The 21518-nt window shown below is 41.0% G+C and overlaps 1 protein-coding gene across 3 annotated transcripts in view; it reads right to left on the reverse strand.

Moving 5' to 3' along the window:
- CCDC192 (coiled-coil domain containing 192) overlaps positions 1–21518 on the reverse strand; it is a 191904-nt gene that overhangs the window by 124004 nt on the left and 46382 nt on the right. For all 3 annotated transcript variants that reach the window (XM_084780546.1, XM_084780545.1, XM_084780547.1), the window contains exons 4-5: positions 17975–18106; positions 15348–15404 (exon numbers count right to left, since the gene is read on the reverse strand). In XM_084780546.1, coding sequence (XP_084636672.1) covers positions 15348–15404; positions 17975–18106 — 189 coding nt within the window. The remainder of the gene's footprint in view (positions 1–15347; positions 15405–17974; positions 18107–21518) is intronic.

The following is a 21518-nucleotide window of genomic DNA, read 5'->3' on the forward strand; positions in this document are numbered from 1 at the left end:
CCCCCCCCCACACACAGAGAGTTCTATCTTCTTTGAATTAGTTGCCAAGACATGTATAAATGAGGAGACTTCCCACAGAGAGCTGGATTTTCATCTTCTGAAAAATTGAGTGACCTGCCTGCCTGGTTTTACTCTTCTCTTTTTTGTGTAAGTCAGGCACCTTCTCCACAAACATGACTTTTTCTGGCTGCCTTCCATCTTGTGCATTATTTGCTTGGGTTCTGACTGCAGGAAAACTTGCTTGCTGGATTATCACACATAGCTGTGGGTTAAAGCCACACTCAAACTGACTGCACTGTAATTACAAGGAAGAGAGAGTTTTATTCACATGCCGAGAGCTTGCCTTCTGCTGTTGGAAACTGCAGACACAGCCATCTAAAAATCCATTATTATTACTATGTCTGCTGTTCTGATATTGTTCACAGATTCTTTTTGTTTTTTCTAATATGCCTCATACTATTGTCCATATGATAGCCCACATTATTAAAAAAAATAATATCTTCTACTACCCAATACAGTAAGAATTGCTTATGGAATCATTTTCTTTGTCATGACTTTGGCTGTGAGAAATATGGGATCTACATTTTTGTTACGACTATACTATGTGATAAGCTGTGACTTACCCACACATATTGTACTTTTCTTTGATGTGGTGATTTATTTTAATATATGTTTTCAATTATTATTATTATAGACTTTTAAATAATAGCTATCCCACACGTGCTTTTATGAGTCATGTCAAATCACTTATGGAATTAGAGTATAAATAAGTAAATATAGTTAAAATATTATAAATATTTAATAACTATAAAATTATATCAAGAAAGCAGTTGAAGCTGAATACCCATAAAGTACCAGGCTATGTCAGATTAAATGCAAATATTTGTTTCTTCCTTTTGAAAATGTGATAGGATAATAAATATTTTTAGTCTTTCCTGGATAATTTACTATAAATTGGAAAGACTTGTTTATTTATTGCTGTTGCTTTGGTTTACATTAACTATAAAATATGATTACAGTGGTGCCCCAGAACCTGCAGGGCTCAGACAGTGCTGTAGAACAAAGGCTGAAGGAGAGGCTAATGGGTTCTGCACCAGAAGGAAACAGCTCCTTCCTGAAGACTTAGGATGGACAGAAAAATGAGGAGAGGAGAGGAGAGGAAAGGCTCACTCTGAACCCAGGGGTAATCCTTAATGAATTCTGAATCCTCAAACTATTGGATGTCAAGTGGATGGTGTGTGTATGAGGGGGGGGGGAGGTGCCAGGGGATGATATGTGGAGTGACAGCTCAGATTCCCTTCCTTTCCAAGCTCGGGGGGGGGGGGAGGGTACGGGAGGGGGCGGGTTGGCAACAACACACACTAACTGGAAAACCTCTGCTACTACCCAATTTTTAAATTATTCAAATCAAGTATGACGAGGACAAACCATGGACTGACCACACGATGCTTGCAATGAGTGGCTAAGTTATGATGCAGCATGAACAATCCAGCCAAGGTAAGCCAGGTGACAAGAGAGGAATAATTATAACACAACCAAAACAGGCAGCAATATTTCCTAGATTTATCCTAGGAGCAAACTTTCAGTATTATGTGGTTCTGCCTATAAATAGCTATAGAAATCTTCCATTTGGGTTAAATATATATAACTCTTTAAGAATAGCCAAAAACTTTTATCATCCCCTCATTGGCTCCAGATAAGATATCTGCTCAATTCTCTCAGATTAATTCCACCACAGGATCCGTAGAGTACGTGAAGTGTAGACTCTAGACATCGTAGGCAGCAATTTGTTTTCATTGGCATAATGCATGCTTTGGCATAAAAGCAGCAAAAATTCCGAATTGGAATGAGGTCAAATCTCAGAAATAGATACCTTGACTCAGAACAGCTACAGTGGAGTCTTTGTGAGTAGAGAGCCCAGCATCTTTGATTCCCACTTTCCTTATCTGATGGGTGGAGAAATACCTCCCAGGACGATTGTGAAAAAGACATGACATAATGTCGGTTGCAGCACTAGCAAACTGTACTGTTAGTGACTCCAAAGTATTAATTACTGTCACATGACAGTGGAATTATTCATGACAAGCTTCAGGAATGGAACGATGCTTCTAGAGCAGGCAGAAGTGTGGGATTCAGAGGAGGCGCAGGAAGACCGTGCCTTTTTTGGTTTATCTCCTGAACAAACGTGCCTTGCGCCGGGCTAGGTTGCAATCATGGTGCTGTGTTAGGAATCAGGCCTGGAGATGAAGCCCAGGAGTAGGAGTATCGGTGATGTGTAGCTCGGGGACAGTGCTGGTCAGAATGGAGAAATCTGGCTGACTATAGCAGTGCCTCCTTGGGCCAGGATAACCAACATCAGAACCCACTGGAGGACTTCAGAAAAAGTTACACCGCTGGATTTCCGCCCCGAAAACTTCCGGATCAGGGTGGGACCTAAAAACAATTCATTTCAAACAACTTCCAAGGTGCCACTAACACTTCTGACTTAGGGGCCACATCTTGAAAACCACTGAGCTAATGTAAGCAATATGGTTCTCTGCTACAGCTGATTTATTTTGCCTCTGACCAAATCAAACAAAATGAGATTGTGCTTGGGGAGCTTGGGGGAATTCCTGCGGGCTCTCAAAAATCAATGGGAACTTGATTCAGAAAAGGTCTAAGAACAGTTCTAATCCAGGCAGCATCGATTTGTTAGGTGTAATGCCTGGGTACCATCATCAGAACACATCTGCTCTAGCTGTTACTCTTCTCCTGCTCCACCCAAACCAATGTGCAGACTCCCTGCAGCCTAGCAGGTAGGCTCCCGTCAAGGTAAAAGCTAATAGACTACACTGAACAACAAGCTTCCAAGGTTGCACACAGTGAGAAGGACTCAACTGTAAAAGGAATCTGGCAATTATTGGGGGAAAACATGTTCCTGGATGTTTAAGAGCAAATCAAAAGAAAGCAAACCCCAAGAAAGTGGCCAATGGATGGAGAGAGCAATCAGAGGCGAGAGTTATAGGGCAGGAAGAAACTACATGTGAATTAAATTGGAGCTTTTGTAGAGCTTTTATTTAGAAAGTTAAGAGAGAGGAGAGAGAGAGACAGACAGAGAGTGAGAGTGAGAGAGAGAGAGACAGAGAGAGAGACAGAGAGAGAGACAGAGACAGAGAGAGAGACAGAGAGAGAGAGAGAGAGAGAGAGAAAGAGAGAGAGAGAGAGAGAGAGAGAGAGAGACAGAGACAGAGAGAGAGAGAGAGAGACAGAGAGAGAGACAGAGAGAGACAGAGACAAAGAGACAGAGACAGAAAGAAAGGCATTAAAGCAAACTCTTAGGGAAACTTTCACGTGTGCTAAGGCTGGACTGGCCCACATGCCAGGTTCCTTCATCTTCAGCTGCTGAATCTGTGAGCATCCTATGAAATGGTGGCTCATGAGGTTCTGGTTTTAACACCCACTTGCTTATCTTACAGACTGAAGAAAGCTACACCGTTCATTTAAAGGATTTCTTCAATGGGCTAGTTTTAACTTTTGGTCTTTCTCTGATGTATTTCTTACTCTGACATATGTGATGCTATAAAGAATATAGCAACACTTGAATGCCTACTACCCAATTACCTAGGTTTACACTTTGAAAGAGTTCCATTGAAGATTAACAGAACTTTGAGTCCTGGATAGCTCTTATGGATGGCTAGACACCAACAGTCAAGATGGCCACTGGGATGAGGGTACAGGGAGATTGCAGGCCTGTGGGCTTTAGGCTATTGTACACATGGCGGTCTTCAATGCTGGATTAAGCAGACAAAGTACTATACCTCTAAATAAAAGGAACAAGCAGACAAAGTACTATACCTCTAAATACTAAAATTCAACAAGAAAAGGATCTAACCACATGGAAAATGTTCATTTTTAAAGGATTTTTTTTCCTCTTAAAATACCTGGTTTTAATTCAAGTCATTATACCTTGAGCAATTATCTTCAAGTGACTATAAACATTCACTTCAAGTACCTGTTTTAGCTTGTGTGGGTCTAAGCAGTTAAGTAACCATGGGATAGAATGAAAAATATTGGTCAGGCTGGCTTAATTCTGTGGGTGGCCCATTCTGAGTACTCACATGTGCACTGGGAGAAAAATAGGTCTTTAAAAACATTTTAAAAATATAAGCTGTTTTGGGTGCAGTGCAGTAAGTGGGATGAGATTTTAATCCTAAATATTATTAGCAAGTGGTAACAGAAATGTGAAGGCTTGCATCCCCTTCTAGTCCATATGTATCAATATAAATATTAAATAATACTACAATTCATGTACTGGGTTCTTTATGGCTGGCTGAGCTTTCTAAGCTAGACACCAAGCTGTTGATTCTGCTCATGTTACGAGCCCACCGTTAGATATGTTGCTTCATCTAAGGTAGGAGTTTACCATATTCTAGGGTCTTGTTTTGGTTTTGGTTTTGGTTTTAATTTGCCCTTCCATGAAGGGAACTACACTATCTTTTCTCCTTTGCATGGGGTGGTGGTTTGAATGATAAATGTATCCCAGAGTCCCGGGCAGATGGTGGCTCTATTTGCTAGGTTCAAGAGATATGGCCTTGCTGGCGGAAGTGTGTCACTGGAGGCAGATTTTGAGAGTTTAGAGACTCCTGCCATGCCTAGTTTGTTTTCCTCACTTCACACTTCCAGTTGAAGATGCAAGTCCTCAGCTTCTGACCCTGCCACATGCCTGCTGCTAGTTGCCTCCATTCTGCCATCACAGACTCTTGTCCCTCTGGAATCATAAGCTCAAATAAACTGTTCCTTGCCCATGGCATTTTTATTACAGCAACAGAAAAGTGAGTAATTTATGCTAGGCCCTGATGGTATCAGCCTCAGATTGTACTGGTGCCTTATCTATCTGGCATCTTTAAGGAATAGAATTCTTTCCACTTATTGTTTGTCTAGAAGCATAAAGTATGTGTCTGTAAACGTCGAGATAATATTTAGTTTGGCTCTATCGTTTCTCATTTTATTGAATTAAAATAAATCAGGATACAGAAAAGTGGGGTTTCTCGTGACATTTGCACACAGACATGTCACTTGCTCATTCCCTCTGCAGTGGTCGCTTTTCTCCCTTCTCACCCACACTCTTCCTTCTCCCTGAAGGAGACTCCGCTCTGTTTTTAACTTCACACGTAAGCATACACATGCACGAGAGAACTCACATAACGGTTTGTCTTTCCTGTTACTCCTCTCGTTTTCACCTTAAGTTGTTTCCTCCACCTTAAGTTGTTTCATTAAAATCTACACAAGGCACTGAAGAGGCACTGAGGGAACAGGAAGGTAGGCCTGTGCTCTGCTCTCCAAGAACCCAGGCTTGGAGAGCAGGCTGAGCACATGAGGCTACTCCAGTATGGAGTTACAGAGCCATTAAGGAATAAAAAGAAAAACACCGAAATGTGAAAATGTCAATGTGAAAACTTCCTAGAAAGAGGTATCTGGATCAAGATTGAGGAAAATATGGCAAACTGAATGGCACAGGTAGGCATTCTGTGTGTGAAGGAATGAAAAGCAAAGGCCCTAGAGACAGACTTGTGGCACACATGGCGAGGAGGGGGTCACAGGTATGTAATGGAGATGAAATAGGAAAGGGGTTCACACGGGCTACATATGGTCGGAATGATGCTTTTCAGTGTTAGTTCCCTGCGCTATAGATTTTGATATGCAGGTGTCTGACTCCTTGTTGCCCAAGCCTCATCTCTGACACTCTCCAAGTGCCTACTGCTGTCATTTGGCATCTGACCATGGCGTGGATTGAGATCTTGGAATTCACTAAGGATGTCTCTGGGTTCAGAGTGAGACTTTTTTTTCCTGCTTCCCCCATTTACTCACATTTCTGCCTGTAAATGTAACTTTTATTCGACTGAATAAAGTTGTTGTCTGGAGGCCTTCTGCTTCTGTCTGCTAACCTAGCTGTAGTCCTGGAATCTTCTACCCTCTGTACAATCTAACCTAGCCCTAGAATGCTTTCAGCCTCTGAGATTTATTGCTGAATAAGCTCACCCTTTCTAGTTCTTTCTGAACTCTTGCTGCCTGGTTCAACTCAGCTGTTCTGGCTCAAACTGCTCAAAGTTCTCTCTCAGCTGATTTTATTTGGCTTTTCTCTCAGCCTCTGAATTGCTCTGCTTGGCCTCAAACTACCTCTAGCAATCTGTTATAACCTGGCTCCTTCTCAATCTCTGGCTTCTACTCTCTTCACCTGTCTCTAGCTTGTTTTTTCTTCACCCTGTCTCTGTAAAACTCTCCTAGTAAAATTGCCTCCCCCCTCCTACTCTCTGTCCTGCTCCCTTAAGTAGTTTTCTTTTCTCCTGAGTGTTGGGCATATCTTATCTGTCAAATCTTTTTCTGATTCATCACTTTGTCTGCCATTCAATTAGACATCACTTTCAAACATGGATGCTTCCTTCTGGAAACTAACTTCCCCTTCCTCGCTTGGGATTAAAGGCTTGTACCACTACAACTGGACCTAAGCTTTTCTTTACCTGGAACTAGCTCTGTACCAGGCTGGCCCTAAACTCAGAGATCTGCTTCCCTCTGTCTCCTGGTATTAAAGGTGTGCACCAACACCACCCAGCATGTCTGCATTCCAGCTACATTATACAGTTCTAGAAGATCTTAGGATGCGATCTCTTTCTTGCCAGAGGAGCTATATTCTCAATTAAAATTTCTCTGCATCTGCCCGTCCTGACTCACTGGGCAGAAGCTGCTTCCCCCTGGGTCAGCACTGATGGATGTGGATCTCTCTTTTTGTCTTCTTTTCTACTCTGTGAGTTGAACTCTTTAAGTTCTGGGACTTAGGTTTATTCATGCCCAGTTCTAAGCCCAGGGTAGGATACACAAGTAAATAGACAATGTGTAATTGCCAAAGCATAGGGTGACTACTCCTGTATCCAACATAGTAGATACAGACACACATTCTTGGCACCATCCTAAATGTCTCAGAGTCTAATGGGGGCAGGTGCATACACAGATAGTATAAAAATAGATACAGAGTATACTGAGCTTCATTGAATTAAGTGATCAGGAGGCATTTTGGCCTTAAGAATTCTCTTTGGATTTCCACATAATAACCATCAATGTAACTTACTACTTAAACAAAAATGTAACCAAACTTAAGAGTATACGTTCTATAAGAAAAGACTGTTTCAGCCAAATGCACATGACTGACTGGCCAGGTCATGCAAAAATAAGGGAAATACTTCATTAAAAAAAAAAAGCAATACAGCAGGTGCCTAACTGTGACCAGTCAGGCAATTTCCCTACTTGTCTGTACTTGGTCCCTGAAACATCCATGTTTATTATTGTTTCAGTTACTTTTCTCATTGCTATGACAAAATACCTTACATAAACAACCTGAGGAAGGAAATGGGTTTGTCTGTTTATGTTTAAATAAGGTATGTATTCTATAGTGGTAGGAAAAGCTTTTACTCACAGTCAGGAAGCAGAGCATGAATAGGAAGTAAATCAGGTTATGGATCTACCCCCATAGACTCACTTCCTCCAGTGAGGTTCTACCGACTACAGGTTCCACAACCTTCCAAAATACTGCCACCAGCTGGGGACCAAATGTTCCAACAGAGAAGCCTTCTGAAGGTATTTCACACCAGGACATGTTGCTGGTAGAATATTCTGAAACTCATGGCTCTGAACCCTACTCGACACATGAATTGTCCCTTGCTCAAATTAAACTGTTCAATTTCCTATATCTAAAATGCGTATTCTTAAAAGGTTTCTTGATATTTGTTTTATGTGTATGGCTATTTTGCCTGTGTGTATGTTTGTGCACCACATGCATCCAGTGCCCGTGGAAGCCAGAAGAGGGCATTAGTGAGTACCAGAAATTGAACTCTGATCCTCTGGAAAAACAGCCAGTGCTCTTTACCACTGAATGCTCTTAACCATCTCTCTAGCTCCTCAGTGTTTAAATTTGGATGAGTCCAGGGAAGATATTCTGGTCAAGAGAATGCCAGGAGTGGTGGCAGAACATCACATGGTACTGTAAATACAAGGAAAAATAGAAACTTCATTTTAGTAGTAGGATCAGTCTGAGACTGAGAAGAACAAAGAAGAAAAGATGAGAGAGGGAAGGATAAGAAGAGATGAGGGCCAGAGACTGTTTGCAAGCACCATCCAAGATGGTCTTCAGGAAACCAGAAAACCATTAGGTGGCTGTCTTAGGGTTACTGTTGATCTAATGAAACACCATGACCAAAAGCAAGTTAAGGAAGAAAGGGTTTATTTGACTTATTTCCAGATTGCTGTGCATCATCCACGGAAGTCAGAATATGAACTGAAAATGGGACAGGAACCTGAAGGAAGGAGCTGATGCAGAGGCCATGGAGGGGTGCTGCTTATTGACTTTGTCCTTATGGCTTGTTCAGCCAACTTTCTTATAAAACCCAGGCCCGCCTGCCAGGAATGGTGGAGGAATGTCTTGAGTGGATGTAACAACTGTCAATAAAGCACTGTTTAACCAATCAGTTGGGCAGAAGGACAGGAAGTGAAAGAGGGACTTCCTGGGGGTGGGGTGGGGGTGGGGCGAAGCCAAGATTGACAGCTGAGAGGGGAGGAGCCAGTTGAGAGTTGATGAGGATGGGGGAGAGAAACCTCCAGGGGATCATCAGATTGGTAAATGCTTGGAATATACGAGATTTAAAGTAGTTTGTTTTAATTTACGAGTAGATTAGAATCAGTTTAGATTCTGCCTGGCATGTAGTGCTAACAGCTTTAAAGTACCATTCAGACTCTGTGTCAGTTACGGTCTTTCTAGGCCAAACCAATACAAATTATTGTAACAAATTGGCACCCAAGGTATTTAGTATATCCACACCAAGCTAAGTTACCAACAACGAAAAAGAAAAAAAGGAACCAAACTCTTTTCCATAAAGTTAAATTCAGAACTTATTAACTACAAGGTATTTGTCAACTCTCTCTGAAAAGGGTCTACCTATGTGAATTAACAACAACTACATTTTAAAAAAAATAGCAAACAGGGCTTCACTTACTAAAGCCTGTATTGACACAACTGACCCAAGATTTAAAATTTTTTTTGTTAACTTTTAAATATTACTTAAGACTTTTGTAGATTTTGACTAAAATTAACATAAAATATTTGTACAGGGCAGTGGTGGCACACACCCTTAATTTTAACACAATGGAGAAAAAGACAGGTAGCTCTGTGAGTTCTAAACAAAGCCTGGTCTCCACAGGGTATGACCCCCTTGCTGATAAATTACTAGGATTTAAACTGAAAAAATATTCCTTAACAGACATGCAAACTGCATGCCTCCCACATTGAAAAGCCTTTGTTTGCTGAGTTGAGGTGTCACTGCTCTGGCAGCCAGCTTATCCCTATAAATATGAGCTACTTTCACAGGGGACAGGTGACAGTCACACCAGATACAAAAAGACACTGAGAACTTACAGGTGACAAAGTACAGCCTAGTTAGGTACCAAAAACTCAAAGGCTAAAATTCATATACTTAAAAGGGTAAGCTTAATGCCTTTTTTTTGCACAGGGCACTGGCTTGTCTCTAAAACAGGATACATTTTCTCGGGAGACAGGTAGCAGCCTGGCCTATACATCAGGCACCATAGAGCCTAGAGAAGGACAGTTAGTATAAAAGGTGGAAGTGTCCACCCCCTATGGAGAGAAGGGGTGAGATTAAACATCTACAACAAATGTAAAAAACCCAGGTACAAGATGCCTAGGGTATGGATAAACTCTAAAATGGGAGTTTATATCAAGTTTAAAAGGTAAAAATGTCCATCCCCAATGGAGAGAAGGGTGAGACAAAAACACCTTCAAGAAATGTAAAAACCCAGGTACAAGACGCCTAGGGTATGCATAAGTTTATTTAAGGCTTAATGCCTCTTTTTTTTGCTCAGGTTAACCAGCTTGTCTCTAATATGAGATGCATTCTCTTGGGAGACAGGTAGTGGCCTGGCCTATATACATCAGGCGCCACAGAGCCTAGAGAAGGACATTTAGAAGTATACAATCTTGTTTTGATTTCAATTAAATAATGATTGTATATCCTTTGGTAATGGTAATATTATACTTCCTCTTTGAAAGAAGTCAAAATAAAATAGACCTGGATTTAAAAAAAAAATACTATTAAGTCAGTCTATACATACATGAATTTAAGCTACAAAACTAGCCTCGATTGTTCAGGGCATTCTGCGCACCTCATGCATTTATAGTTTTAGAACTGCATAATACTTTTGAGAAATTATATAATTTCAGAACAAAAGTACCAGACACTGATGCTGGATCAGACCCGACAGGTTTCATCCTCCAGCATGCTGATATGCTGACATGCTGCATTCCTCATGTTCCATCCACAAGTGCTTCAGTTGCTGTTCATCATTAGAACAGAACAGCTCCCAGAACAGCTTTGAAGAAAGCTCCTGATTACATTTGGTCCAGCATTTCAGACTGTCCCGCACAAGACTCTTTTTAAGACTGAATTTCTCAACATTTCGAGACTGGATAACAAATGCTATCTCTAGCTTATTTAACCATTTTCCTAGTATTATTTGGGCCCCTACATAGGTATTGTTCATCCCAAATTAACCTGAAGAAGTCTTAAAAAGAAAATGCCATCCCATTTCCCTTAAAGGGGCATTGGGTAAAGTTTTGGGCTATGGCTGTTTATTTTCATTGGGAATTGGTTATGTTATTATTGCTTTTATTCAGACAGAGAACAATATTGGACTCATGGATTTTTCTCTGAGAATATAGAAATATATAAAAATGATAGGACAAAAGGTAGATTATTGAATCTACTCTTCAACTTAAGGCCTTACTTGTTACTCACAAGGCTATTTTTAATTCATTGATGTAGAATATTATATATTGATGTAAAATAAGCTTATTTTTAATTCATTGTACTGTTCAATTTTATCACAAAAATATACAGCAGAGGTTCAATAGATAAATAAGGCAAAATATTTAGGTAAAATCTTCAAAAACTTCAGAGACCTACAGAATATGGCATTTAAAGAATTTTTTATTGTTTTGAGGATTCTTTGAAAATGAGACAGGTTGATTCCTGGCAACACCCATCCTGCCTCAAAGAAGGTAATGAGCATCTAGAAACCGCCTTATGGAAATGGCTTCAAATATGGCAAACCAGCCACTGGACAAAAATGTCCTTGCTTTCTGCCACAAACAGAATTCTGCCTGAAATGAACAAACTTGGATACAGGTGGAGTTGATGGCCAAGACAGGGTAGGAAAGTCCTCAATAGTCCCTGCTTCACAAATATGCCTGTCAGACATATTGGGCCAAAAGGCTAAAGATGATGCTCCAACATGTTAAAGAGTTTTGAATAACTGTTCAGGCAGCAAAGTGTCTCTGTAATTTTTTTTCACTTTGAAAGGTGCTAACCTACACTTCCTATTTACTCAGCTAATTAATTTTATTCCTTCTCAAGTCTATGATGGGGTTGAAGACAGCAAAACATTATGAGTATAACATAAATATAATTATTGTTTTGTGGTTCTTGTGTGTGTATATTGTATATTGGTGTAATAATATAAATGTATAGGTAAAAGTTTTTTTTTTATTAGACTAAGAAGAGGAATTGTGGAGCAATGTCTTGAGTGGATATAACAACTGTCAATAAAGCACTGTTTAGTTAATCAGTTGGGTAGAAGGACAGGAAGTGGAAGGTGGAACTTTCCGGGGGGCAGAGTCAAGATGTACAATTCAGAGGAAAAGGAGGAAGGTTGACAGTTGATGAGGGAGGAGAGAGAAGTCTCTGAGGATCATAGTGACAAGTGCTGGTGATATATGTATGTTATGAGGTTTAGAGTAGTTTATGTTAGTTTATAAGTAGATTAGAATCAGTTTAGAATCTGCCTAGCATAGTGCTGGCAGCCTTAAAGTACATTTTAGTCTCCCTGTGTCAGTTGTTGGCTTCTTAGGCCAAACCGATACAATTTACTGTAGCATGCCACCACTCACAGTGAGCTGGGTCCTCCCCCATCAATCACTGATTAAGGAAACCTAAGGCTTGCCTACAGCCAGAGCTTATGGGGGGCATTTCTTAATTGAGATTCCCTCCTCTCAGATGGCTTTAGCTTGTGTCAAGTCGACATAAAACTATCCAGCACAGCGGTTAATTTACACAAGTGTACATTTAAGGAAGTTACAGTACAACAGGAAGTTCAGTTTCTAATGGAACTCTTTAAATACCCGAAGAGGCTAAAATATTCAACACCAAGAAACTCTTCTATTCTCTCCCTATTAATCACTTTTTTTAATCACCTGAATCCTCAGACATCTCAAGATCTTTCAATTTTTTTTTCTCCTAGAAACGCCTTCACTCTGTCTACAAAGTTTTGTCAGCAAAATCTTGATTTCTTAAACCTCTTCTCCAGTGGGTCAGATCCTCCTCTGTGCCAGTGTCTCTCTTTCACTTAGTTTTGTTTTCTGATCTCAGTTTTAATCTATCACTCTTTCTTATGCTTCTTCCCCTCCCCTCTCCTCCCCTCCCCCTCCCCTCCCCTTCCCCTCCCCTCCCATCTCCTCCCCTCCCCTTCCTTTCCTTTCCCTTTTCTTTTCCCTTTCTTTTCCTTTCCTCTGGCTCCCCAACCCCCTCTTGCACTAGGGCTTAGACCTCATTCTTCAGGCATGCCAAGCAAGCACTCTGAGTTATGCATGCAGCTCTCACTTAAAATATTTATACATAGATTTTCATCCTTTCTCTACTCAGCCAAATAAACCCTGTGCAGCTAAAACAAATGGGCTACTTTGTGATGACAGTAGAGGCACAGTAGAAGGCTCTGAATTTCCATGTTAATTACTTGGGGCCATTTACAATAACTAAACTATACAATGGCCAGAAAGAGTAAGGAAGTGGTAGCAAAAAGGTAGGAGGTGTGGAAGTGAGGTAAACTGTAGATCCAGGCCCAGAGGCCGACAGCTAACTATATGAAGGACGGAAGTGGGGAAGTGGAGAAGGTTAGGATTCTAAGACTGCTTTTCAGCTGGACTCTATAATAATCTAATAGTGTTCCAGTAGCCACCATGGCTGGAGACTATAACAGAGGGTTACATTTAAGATACAGAAAAAAGATGCTAAATTTGACTAGCTAATCTTAAGAAAGCAACAGGATGTTAGATAGTACTTAGGAGGCATGGCTTTAATTGGATATTAGATGCCATTACAGATCTTGTGCTCTAAATAGTACTTACAGATAAATGCTTTTGGAGATTGGATAATTTCTAAGGGAAAATATATATGTATAATATATATAAATCCACTTGTTTTGTTTCCAGCCTCCCCAATCTTCCCACACTTTTTTTTTCTTTTCTGAGAGGGTAGTAGCATCCTACTGAAAGTTTTCTCCAGAGATAATGTTTTAAGAAATGCCCATTAACATCACTCAGGGGTTACAATCACAGGATGGTTAGGAGACAAAAGAACTCAAAGGAGGAGGAGGTGGTGGTAGTTTATCTGCACAGAAGTGTGATGTGAAGCTCTGCAAAGGAGTGATTCACTTCTGGGGCATGGGAAGAGAAAGGGAATTGGATGAAGAGGTTTAAATAACCTAAGACATATGGAGGGAATGGAGGGAAGGAGGGAGGACGGAAGGAGGGAGGGAGGGAGGGAAGGAGAGAGAGGGAGGGAGGGAGGAAGGGAGAGACAGACACAGAGAGATTTAGAAAGACAGTTGTGATGGCAAAATCATGAATGTGATTTTGTACAAAAAGTAATCTAACCTTTTTAAGATTCAGTCTCTTAATCTGATAAATAACGCCTGCTTTGTTAGGTTATATTGGAATTTGAAACTGATACTGTAGGAAGGCACATGACCAAGTTAAAAACCACTATTATTATTAGTTTTCATTTAAACGTTCTTGATGAATTAAAGAAAAGCCTTGATGAATACAAGCAACTGTATTGAAAAATAGATGTTTGTCAGTTACTTTAAAAATTCTAGAAGCCCTATGCAAATAAAGCAATCTCAGTTCAGACAAGCCTGGGACAATAGCAGTGTGGTCGAGGCCGAAACTATAGAAGTAGATACCAAAGAAATTTCCTCCAAGGTACCAGTGACTTGTAACTTTTACAATTAGCCTGTCAGTAAGAGACACTGGAAGATAGCACCAAGCACTTGGGAAGTGCATCTGCTTTCCTCCATCACAAAGATGTAGGTAACAGATTAAGTTCTGGAGCTCTCTTCCAGTGACAGTCATTAGCTGGTACCCTCAGGGCAGGTCAGTGGAGAAACATCTGCAATGGAATGCTGAGCTCCCATGGCACACTTCTGCTAGAACAATGCCACAAATAAGGCACAATTCATTTTCAGTGTTAGACAAATGAGTATACAAGGTCAGAAAAAGACTGGATGTAGAGATTAAAAGCTCTGTCCAGATTTCCCTTCAGCACAAAAAGAAGGGTAAATTAAAAGTATTTTTCCAACCAAGCACACTTCAGATAGTCAATGCATGGTCACCAGAGTTTATTATTTTACAATCTTTTCTGCTTGCAATCTGAGCTGCTCTTGAGAGTGGCCATTTGACATGGCTGGCCATTATCCTCCCTCAAGCCCATGCAGTCAAGGTGGAGATGATTGGAAGGATGACGAGCAAGCCCTTGGAGACACACTTAAAGTGTCAAGATCACTCGCATTCTCAAGAGTAGCAGGTGACACTAATACACAGGGTGTCCTGTCTGTTTGTACTCATTGGTGCTCTGTGCAGACATAGGCTAAAGTGCCAATGAATTTGCCTCAGAAATTCATGAGGTCTCCATTAAAGATGTTACAGGAGCAAATGGGCAGTTATGAATTCTTATTTATGGTTGTTTTCCTAAATATCACAAGACTGGGGCAAACAAGTACACATAAAATATTCTTCTGCTCAAGATTGACTCAAAGGTTGGAAGCATTGGCTCCAGTGCTGCCTAAGCACCCAGAAAGCAGCACCTAGGGGCGGTTTACCGATTGGGACTTTCCAGGGACTTTTTTTTTTCATGAACCAAAGTTTCAGGATCTCAGCTTCAGACTGCCACTCGAATCTCTTCACCAATTTACCCAGCATCCTTTTCTACATTTAATACTCTTCAGATGGGCCAGTTTAGTCAATTTAGACTGGTTATATCATCTGACCATATATAAGAGCACACATTGATTTCATTTTTAGTATCTGCAAGAACATAAACATTATGTATGGAGAAGTAGTAAAAATACTGATTTTAACTCTTTTTTTTTTTTTTGCAATGAATAAACCTCATTGATTACTTCTGACAAATTTCTCTTCATTTTCAGGATTACAGTGGTATGAATCATGGAATTGGAAAAAGGAGAAAAACACTTACATGTGCTGTAAGTTTCTCCTGGGAAGCTTTTACTTCAGCCTGCAGCTGCTCGATGCACTGGAAAGAGAAGGGTTAGGAGAGCACATGTGTAACGCTTCCTAGTCAGAGCATCCCCCAGGCAAATGTGCCTGTTCTCAGTCTACTGAATGGCAACATTATCGTCTCTGCTAGATGTTGCAGGAACCTATACTAAAGAGGTCATTTCTCCACTTCTCTTTTTCTTCTAGCCTAGGAGAGATCCCAAGGGCAAAGTACAAAATATGTGAACTGCTGGGAATGGTTAAGAAAAATGATAGCTTGAGGCCATGACGACGATGACAATGATGAGTGTGTGTACATGTGTACATACACATAAACACTTTTACAAGAAACAATCCATAGGTTTACTCAGACTCTTTAGACTTAACAAGAGGCAAATTATATAATGTTACATATGTAAGTTTTCAGGGATCTATCATTTTACAAATTAAAAATATGTGTAGGTTGGATAGTTTTGACAAGCTAGAGTTATCTGAAAGGAAGAAACCTCAACTGAGAAAATGTCTCCATAAGAACTGTCTATAACACATTTTATTAGTGATTGATGGGGGAGGGGGAGGGAAGGGCCCCCAGCCCACCCCCAGCCCACGCCCATCCCATTGTGGGTGGTACCATCCCCAGGGAGGTGGTCCTGGGTTCTATAAGAAAGTAGGCTGCCTACCATAATGTTCTACTTGTAGGTTTCTAGGACCCTCTGGATTCTTCTACTTTGCTATTCTCCCATGCTTCTCTCATCCAGAGTCTCAATGGGATGTCCACCCCTCTGTCCCAGTTTCCTGGTAAGTGAAGGCTTTCATGGGACATGCCCCTTGGGCTAGTATGCAGATATAAGAGAGTATATACCATTTGAGTCTTTCTGCTTCTGGCTTAACTCACTCATTATGATCATTTCTAGCTCAATCCATTTGTCCACAAATTTCGGGAATTCCTTGTTTTTAATAGGTAGGCAGATTTGGGCCCAGGGGTCCTGCTCAAACTAAGGCACCATCCAAGGACAATACAGATGGTAAACTTTAAACTCCTACCCAGATCTAGCTAATGGTCAGAACAGTCTCCACAATTGAGTGGAGAGTGGGATATGACTTTCTCACGTACTCTGGTGCCTCACATTTGACCATGTCCCCTGGAGGGAGAGATCTGGTGGAACTCAGAGGAAGGACAGCAGGTTACCAAGAAGAGACTTGATACCCTATGAGCATATACAGGGGGAGGTAATCCCCTTCAGGAACAGTCATAGGGGAGGGGAATAAGGGGAAAATGGGAGGGAGGGAAGAATGGGAGGATACAAGGGATGGGATAGCCATTGAGATGTAATAAGAATAAATTAATTAAAAAAAAAAGAAGAAAGTAGGCTGAGCAAGCCATGTGGAGCAAGCCAGTGAGCAGCACCCCCATACACACATTCACTTCCTGTTAGCTCCTGCCTCCAGGATCCTGCTCTCTTTGAGTTCCTGGAAGTTTAAGCCAAATACACCCTTTCCTCCCCAACTTGCTTTTGGTCATGGTGTTTTGTCATAGCAATATTAATCTAATGAAGGCAATATGTCAAATTTTATGATCCATTGTTTTACTACATGGAAGGGAGTCCTTCATAAGGCCTAATCTTGAAAACTAAGAAATATATGTATAGTTGACATCATGTACAAAATACATAGACTATGCAGCAGCTAATATTGCCCCAAATGATACATTATCCAAAAAAGGTAAAAATGTAACTAAAAATCTTAATCTGTCAATGTTCGTCAGGAAATAGTTACCTTTACCAAATGTAAATGTTATATTCACCCCAATTATCTCAAATATGAACTTAAAAATACTTCCTTTTTTCAATGCTAAGGATTGAATCCAGGTCTTTCTGCATTCTAAGCTAATCTCTACTGCTAGCAGAGCTTTTAGATTAAAAGCTTGGGCTCTGGCATTCCCAATAAAGCAGGCCCAGGCCCCTATCTGAATACACTAATTAAGAGAAACAATGGTAAATAGAAGAGAAAGGCGATACATTTAGCATGGCCACATTGGGAGGAGAAACAAATACAGGGTCCTAGTGGCCTCAACCCCAGTCCAAATTTTAGAGTATTGGCATGAAATTAGAAGGCAAGCCGTCTGCACAGTGAAATAATCCAGGGCAAGATATAATCTGCCCAACACTGGCCCATTATTTCCCCATCTGGATTTGTCCTGCATGGCGTTCCTCAATGACCATAGGCCACTAATTTTAAAATGCAGCCTCACCCTTGTGGGCGGGCTATTGCCTCATCTGGATGGGTTGATCTTTCTTCCCAGGTTTTGATCTTCTAGATCCTAGGTGACTGTAGCTTTAGACAATAGCATCTCTCTACGCCTTCAGCTACCGGGACAGACACAAAATGAAGGCAGTGTCTAATTTCCCTTGTGCTTTTAGTTACCTGTGGGCAACAGGGAAAAAAGAGTCAACACTTTTGGTAAAAATAGCTTCTAAGTGCCTGTTTTATTATGACTGACTGGCAGGCCCAGCCCATTAAACAGGAACTTTCAACCCAGCAATGGCTTACAGGCTGGTCACATATGGTTAAGTAACTCTTAAAAGAGATTGCATTTCCTCCACATACCTTGTCTTTCTCAAGAACCATGTTGTCATATGATTCTCCACCAACACTGTTTTGTCTCACATTCTCCAGCCTTTTTTCCAGCAAGGAAACTTTCTGAAGCAGTTCTGATTTTGTTTCTTCAGAGGCTGAAAGCTAAAAACATGTTTTTTAAGGACACAGGATTCAGCAGGACTTTAAAGGTTTCTTTTAAAGGCTCAACTTAGGAGTGAATTGTCTTCAAGTAATGTCTGTTAAACCTTTCCATAAGAAGCTTTTCTACAAATGACAACTAACCAGAGAAAGAAGGAAATACTGTTGATAACATTATTTCTAACATGGGCAAGAGAGCTAAGAACACACACACACACACACACACACACACACACACACACACACACACACACACAAGCATGCACACATGCATGCACAGAGCAGGGAGATATTTTCTTTTGTTATCTCTGCTGGGTTCTGAGGTTCCTCTGCTGGCACAGTTGCCTCTGAAACCCAGCTTGTATTCCTACATGGTGGCTGAAACTTAACTCTTGGGACTCTACAACTCTCCAAAAAGTGTGCGGGTTCTTGCACACTTAAACACTTAGCATAAGAGCAACAGTGTCGGAGGCACAGCGGGATGTTGGAAATTAAATGTTCCAAGTCTGGTGAAAGCCAGACCTATGCAAAGGACAACCAAAATATCCCTTTGTGTTTGTTCTACTGTTTGGGTCCTTCTTGAGGGTGTTCTGTGTGGCCCTAGTCCCTCAGAGACCTCCCTGTCTCTTTTCTCTCATCAACTAGTTATGCTCTGTCCCTGAAGCACAGTAGCACTCTTTTGTCATCACCTCTTTCTAGAGTGAAGGGCTAAATACTCAGCTGGGAACTGACCATCTCAAAACCTCATAGCTAGTCAAATGGAGTAGATTCAGACTACACTGGTCTGCCTCTGATCACTAGCCTTGCCTCGAGCTCCAATCATGCCTAGCCTTAGGTCTGAGGCTGTGCACAAGGAGGAGCTCTCTGATACTGTGTCTCTTCCAGAGTCTTTCCCGGCATGTTAATTTACCCACATCAAGACCTTTTATTTTCTCTCCTTCTATAACTAAGACATCTCCCTATCTTGCCATCTCCTTCCTTTTAAGGCAGATATTAACCTCATATCCTTTTTTCTTTGTGTTTAAGAGTTTAATTCCAGCTCAGCCTAACTTGAAGAAGTCTCCCCTCAGCCAGGACATCCATGCTTGAGTGCTGAGCCCACAGTTCCCTGGTACTACAATCTCAGGGCAGACTGCTGCAGTTTACCATGCTGCTCTGTGCTTTGCTGTGCTTAGGCAGATTAGTTCCCCAGAAGTTTGCACTAAATTACAAATCTCTAAGGTAAATGAATAGAGAATTCAATGAACACTGATCACAATGCATGCGGGGTGAGGGCGGAGGGGCGGAGGCGGGAGGAGCAGGAGGTCAAAGCCTTCCTTGACTACACAGTGAGTTTGAGGCAAATATGGGTCATATGGAGTCCTGTCGCATGCATGCACACATGCACATAAAATCATAAAGGTCTGCACCAATCTTGGCTTTGAATTTTCCACATTAACTTTTAAACTATGCGTCTTGGGTGTTATTATGTATTATTGCTTCATGAAAGCACAAAAGGGGGTCTTGCTGTTTTTTTCCCCAAGTGGATGGTTTGTGGCAAAACCTGATAATTTATTGTTGGAGTTTTACCATGTATTTGTGAAAACCTAATTATTGGCAGGACAATTGATGTGCTGTGGTTCTGTTGGGCCGTGCTTGATCCTTTGCAGCCCTCCACAGTGCAGGTCACACTTCCAGGACTCTGCTGAGTGGAAGTCTCCTCTCCAGGTCCCTGCCCAGCAGGTTTCCAGAATTCTACCACACGAGTCTTGCTCCTAAGGTTCTTCCACACAGACTTGTACCCCCATAGCTTCAGGTGACCCCACCATCATAGCTTACTTGGCTCATTACAGTTAAGGATAACATATTTACATGTGCATAGCTTAATCATCCATTCTGTGGCATCTAAGAATTCCATCCCATCTCCATCACTTGTGGCTGAAATTCCTGGTATTCCTGTTAAGGGTGCTGAGTAGGCCTGTGGTCCATACTCAGAACCATCTCCTTAAAAGACAGTTGCATGGAAACCCCCTTGGCATTCGCTGCAATATAAATAAGCTGAGAACATTCTGTTCCTTGCTTAACAATTATCTTTTCAACTTGCTTATCTTGTTATCTGCTCCTCCAACACTTAGAACTCTTTTCAGCCGAATATCCAGTTTCCACAAATGACATGTTTTTCATTTCTCACATCAGGCTGTGAACACAATTCAGCCAGGATCATCTTTCCTTCATTTTAAATAGTGTGTTCATCTTTTCATCCTGTCATTTTTGTTGGAATCCTTGTTAATATTCATTTTTTTAACCAATATTCTTTCATGATGATTTGTCTTCTCTGGGAAGATGGAGGTTTTCTCTCTAGCTCCCTGCTTTTCTTTCCCAGCTCTCATCACATTACTTTGGTACTTATTTGAAGGCAATAACTCTGTCCCCCCAGTACTGGGGATCTAACTGAGCTAGTGCACATCAGGCAAGTACTCTATCCTTGATCTACCCTTCCCAATATCTTCTTGTTAAGCCTTTCCCTAAAGATTTCCAGGCCTCTACCCTTCACTGAACTTTAAATCTGTTTCTACATTTCAGGTACTTGTTACAACAGCATCATATTTTTTTTTTCTTTAAACATTTTTAGAAGCTGGAGAGATGGCTCAGAGATTAAGGGCTCAGGGCTGCACTTGCAGATGACCCAGGTTCAAAAGGATCTCATACATGGGTACTGTATCTGTATTTTGTGTCTGGATGTAACTGTGGGTATGTATGTGCAGGTTAGAGGGTGACCTGTAGGATTTCATTCCCTCCCTCCACCATGAGATTTCTGGGCAATCAGCTTAGAGTCATCAGCCTTGGTGGTATATACCTTTACCTACTGAGATGTCTACCTGGCCCACTCTCTATTGTATGATGCCAGTTTCTGTCAGTTATTCTTTTAAACTGTGATAGCACATGCTTTGGATTGAGTGGTTTAAGCATTTATATGTCAAGATCTAAGTCTAAGATCAAGGTCCCCATGTATCCGGTGGGGGAAGGCATTCTTCTTTCTGCCATTTCTTTGCTATAGACTCACATGGTGAGATGGAGAGGCTCTTGTCTCTTCCACCTCTTCTATGCATAGTAATACCACCATGAGGACATCATTGTAAGAATCTCATCTAAACGTAATTGCATCAGAGAGACTGTATCTCCAAATACCATCAAATTAGAGATTCTGCATTTTCCTTGTAGATTCTGTGTGGGGAGGGCTTACACTGGTGAAAGGAGCATGAAGAAAGAAAGAAAATCCTAGAGGCCCAGGAGATGCTATCAGGTAGACTAACATACATGTTTTGGGGGAAATTAATATATATTAGTTAATAATATATTATAAGAGAATATCAAATGGTTCACTAGAAAGTATCCCATAGAAATAAAACACAAAGGTCATAAAATACATAAACAA

Source organism: Acomys minous (assembly GCF_964271855.1).
Source record: "Acomys minous genome assembly, chromosome: 4".
Lineage (NCBI taxonomy): Eukaryota > Metazoa > Chordata > Mammalia > Rodentia > Muridae > Acomys > Acomys minous.